Source organism: Parus major, chromosome Z, assembly GCF_001522545.3.
Source record: "Parus major isolate Abel chromosome Z, Parus_major1.1, whole genome shotgun sequence".
NCBI classification, from domain to species: Eukaryota; Metazoa; Chordata; class Aves; order Passeriformes; family Paridae; genus Parus; species Parus major.
Genome location: NC_031799.1, coordinates 52,325,957 through 52,330,342, shown reverse-complemented (window position 1 = coordinate 52,330,342; position 4,386 = coordinate 52,325,957). Strand labels below are relative to the sequence as shown.

The following is a 4,386-nucleotide window of genomic DNA, read 5'->3' as shown; positions in this document are numbered from 1 at the left end:
GGTTCCCCTTTCTGTGTTTATTAAGACCTGGTTTAGCTTTATTTTTCTGATGAAGCAAGGTTGTATTGGAAATTTGTGAAGAACTGGAACACAGTAGCTAACTGTAAGTAAATTTAGTGGGAAAGTTGTTTTTGTCATAAAACTGCTTATATTCTGTCTTGTGAGAGGCAGAATCTGTTATAGGTTTGAAATATGTAAGAGGGAAGGAAAGGCAGGCATATTTGTTAAAAATGTCAGGTTGAATACAGCTTCTCAATAAATAATGTTTTCTTTCCTTTGCAAAATAATTTTTTATTAAATTAAATTATTTTATATTTCTAGCCATGATATTATCTAAAGAGTACTGGATTTACATAAAAAAGCTACCTGCTGCATACCTGAACTGTATAGTATTTTACACTTACCATCCTTTTATCTGTTTGCATAAGGGTTTTGAGGGGTGAAGGTGGCGTAGATTCAGAGTAAAAAAATTGTGATTAAGAGTTTATCTTGCCTCACCCTCAGGTATCAGGTTTCCAACAGCTGGCTTTCCTAGTTCTGTTAGTGAGTGCATTAACTGAACATTATCACCACGCTCTTGTGTTTTTCCACCTCTCCATGTTGATAGTCTTTCACTGAAACCTTTCCTCCCACTCCCCATGAATTCCAAAAGTGAATTGCTTTGTAAGTGACCTTTTCATTTATTTGTACATGTGTTTTAAGGACATGGATTTGCACAGCTCAAGCACAGGAACTGAAACAGAGCCTGATGGTCTTATATTCATTGGCAAAGAAGAGGACATAAAGAAGTCCCAAAGAATAACAGCCAAAATCAATGGCAGAGAAATTGTTGTTTTCTACCATGAGGGAAAATTTCATGCTCTGGACTCTCGCTGCTACCGTAAGATGTTTACCTGTGTTATCCCAGTGTTAGAACTAAGCATAAAATCTGCTGTATAAATTAATACAGTGTTCTGCCATGTTTCAGATGAAGGTGGCCCTTTATACTGTGGAGAAATAGAGGTATGTATGCAAAATTGAAATAATGCAGAGGTATAGAGTCATGTGATTTTTTTCCTAATGCTTTTATCTGAACATTATATGGAAAAACCCAGTTGTATACATGTAACAGTAGACAGCCATAGAACCAAACTACCAAACATACTTTTTGTCCTAGAAGATGACTTGCTATCTTTTCTTCTTATTCTAGGATATCAATGGACAAGCATGTATTGTTTGTCCTTGGCATAAGTTTAAAATTACCTTGGAAACAGGAGAAGGATTGTATGAAGGAATAAATCCTCTGGAGTCATCACCAACACCGAAGTGGCAGTCAAAAGGAGTCAAACAAAGGATTCATACAGTCATAATAGACAGTGGAAATGTTTATGTGAGTCCTCCAGATTTTTCTGTGAGTTTCGACTCTGATTATTTTGCTGACAAGTACAAAAATGGTGGTGAATTAGCCATGGGAAAACAAAGACACTCAGAAGCTGCAGGAGTAGTCATGGCCAGACAGCAGAATCCTGGGGAATGCACAAATGAATAATATTTGTTGGGAAATAGAAATGTGCTGTGCCATGAAGATTGTCTCCAAATTAAATTCCATGTTAATTCAATGTTAAAGCATTGAAATAATAGTATTGAGTACGATAAGAAGTCCTGCATTGTCAGAAATGTGACTGATCTTGTGCGGAGGATTTTTTTACACTTGCCTTTCAAAAAAGACTTAATTACAGCAGAGTGCCTCACAATATTTGATATTTTGCTAGAACCATTTAAAAATTTTAGAGGGGATGCTATGGCTTATAAAACTTACTACATAGTTTAAAGTAGATAGTCAGGTGTAAAGGTTATCTTTATATACTTAACAGTTTATACTTCTGATACCTGTGGTAAAAATGGCATAGAGATTTTTAACTTCTGAGGTATTTGTGTGATATCTACATATTTATTAAGTGCCACAAAGGAAGACACAGAACTTCAGCGTGTTTTGGTGCACTCTTTTATACCTATTTGTGCATTACTACCTTAAATATATAGAGATATTTCTTTTCCTTCTTCTCACTGAACTCCTCTGTTCAGTTTATTGAATAATGTGGCAAGGATTTGTTATGTAAAGCTTGATCTTCCTGATTCTTTTGGTTAAAGAGAGAGCTGTTTGGTGTGATAAGTGAATTAGTGGCCCTTGTTTGGTTGTTTTTATTTAGTGTAAATATATTTTTATACATTCATTTGAAAAAAAATGTGCTTTCTGTGGAGAGGCAAAACCTGTGTTTTTCTGTGTGTGTTCACTGTACAATATCAGATCTGCCCCAAAAACCCAGAAACTTCCAAGGAAGTTTCTCTCTGAGCTCTGCTGCACTCCAAGACATGGTGGGCTCTGCTGTTCAGCCTGTGGACTGCAGGGACACCCTGTGAACACAGAGTATGACAGAATCATTGAGGCTGGAACACACCTCTAAGACCAACAAGTCCAACTGTTAAATCAGCACTGCCAAGCCCACCGCTAAGCCGTTTCCCCAAATACCACATCTACGCATCTGTGGAGGCTTCAGAGCCAAAAGCTGTTATAGTGTGGAGGGAGGCCTCCAGGGTATAAGGTTTTCCCCCATTTTAGAGCTAATAGGAAGGGCTTCTCCCATAGTGCTTTGCACCTCCATTTTGTTGTACCTCAGTTTTTATATACCCAGTTAGCCTGTTGGCTATCCATCCCCTTTTTACCTTGTATGTCCCTCTCCTAGAAACTTCTCCCTTCCCTGTTCCTCAGTTGGTCCCAGTTTGGTGCAGTCCTCCGCCCCTGCAATCCCGTTGGATCTCCCTCTCCCTGGCCCCACCTCTGCACCACTTTATCCCGTTCCCATTGGACCCTGGCTCTCAGATCCTCCCCCTCAAGCCCCCATATATTCCTGTATCCTCTATTCAGTTCTGTCTTTGTTCCTGGACCTTTTTGGTGTGCGTTTGGAGTAAACCCCACTGGAACTCCACACAGAGACCCTTCATGCTTCCTCGTCGGCAAGTGCTGTCTGTGGTCTGTCAGTGTGTGTGTGTGTTTGCTGCCTGCCCAGACGCTGTCTTCTCTGGAGACGCATTTGGGAAGGTAGTGTCACCTTACCACCTGCACATGATGCTACACACATCTTTTAAATACACCATCCTGCATGGCTGCAATTCTTCATTGTGGGTTTTTTGTGTGATTTGTTAGTTTTTTGCAAAGTTCATTCATAGTCAGGTTCTGTTTGAAATACCCGCTCTTCATCTGTAAGTTTCTCTTGTGTTTGCAGCACGAAGTCTTGCTTTTTTAATGTATGTTAGAGGTAACTATGCCTGTGTCAACACTGTTCATACAAATGTGCTTAGAAGTAGTGCGGCAGAGGGAAGAGTCAAAGGAAAATTTGTGCCCCATTGATCACAACAAAAAAAGTAAAGTACTCAGTTAATTTCACTGCATCTAAATTGAGAGAACCTACTCTAATCATGCCTCCTTGACATGGTTGACAGGGGAAAGTGGCACCTTAAAAATGCTATTTAGCTGATCTACCCCAGTTTTGCATTTTATAAGAACTACAGCACGGAAATGCTTTTCTTGCCATCCTCCTCTTCCTCCTCCTTTTTTTCCTCTTCCTGACCACCCAGACAGACAGTTCCAATGATGAGATGCAAATGTCTGCCTTCTGTCAGGTCAATCACATCATATCTGCTAGAAACTGCTGTTTTGTACTGACCAGGTCTGCAATTTGTTGGGGTTTTTTACTACAATTTGTTTGCTTTTAAATTAATATCTCAAATTCCCCTTTTGAAGCCACCAGGTAGATGGCAGGAAGGTGGAGCAGGTACCTTCCTGCCGTCTACCCCAGCTGATGCCCCAAGAGGGTGTCACCGCGATGGAGAATTCCTGCCCTTCCCTCCCTCCCTCCTCATCCAGATACCTGCACCTGTGATTAAACTTGATCACAGACACTGTGTCGAGTAAAAGACATGGATTATATCAAAGGAGAGTCTTGCAAGATCTTCAGATAGACCTGCATTAACTCATGTGATTGAAATTTCTATTGACTTCTTTTGCTATTTTTTTGCTATTATGTGTATGATACTTAGAATAAAGATGGAAAGAAGTTTTATTTGAAAGCTTTATTGACATGTTCATACTAGTGGAAGAAATGTGTTTATTCATGGGCTTACACTTAATCATATTGAATAAATGCACCTGCATGTCCAGGCATAGGTAAGGCCTTTTTCTTTAGTACTTCTCAGGCTTAGTAACTATCTGCAACCTTTTATGGTTCTTTTGCCTTTTTTTTTTATTTTTTTATTTTTTATTTTAATGTTCTTTCCCAGGAAGGTAGCATTAATTTAAAATCCAAAGTTTTCCCACTAGATTTTATTCCTCTCAATTTTCCTGTTGAT

General features: G+C 39.1%; 1 protein-coding gene across 2 annotated transcripts in view; it reads left to right on the top strand.

Moving 5' to 3' along the window:
* Positions 1–4,107, top strand: part of RFESD (Rieske Fe-S domain containing) — a 4,411-nt gene extending 304 nt beyond the window's left edge. The window contains exons 1-4 of one of the 2 annotated variants that reach the window (XM_015615572.2): positions 1–103; positions 703–880; positions 968–1,002; positions 1,190–4,107. In XM_015615572.2, coding sequence (XP_015471058.1) covers positions 706–880; positions 968–1,002; positions 1,190–1,528 — 549 coding nt within the window. In that variant the 5' untranslated portion in view covers positions 1–103; positions 703–705 and the 3' untranslated portion in view covers positions 1,529–4,107. The remainder of the gene's footprint in view (positions 104–702; positions 881–967; positions 1,003–1,189) is intronic. The other variant, XM_015615571.3, reaches the window with a different exon arrangement.
* Positions 4,108–4,386: the final 279 nt, after the last annotated feature.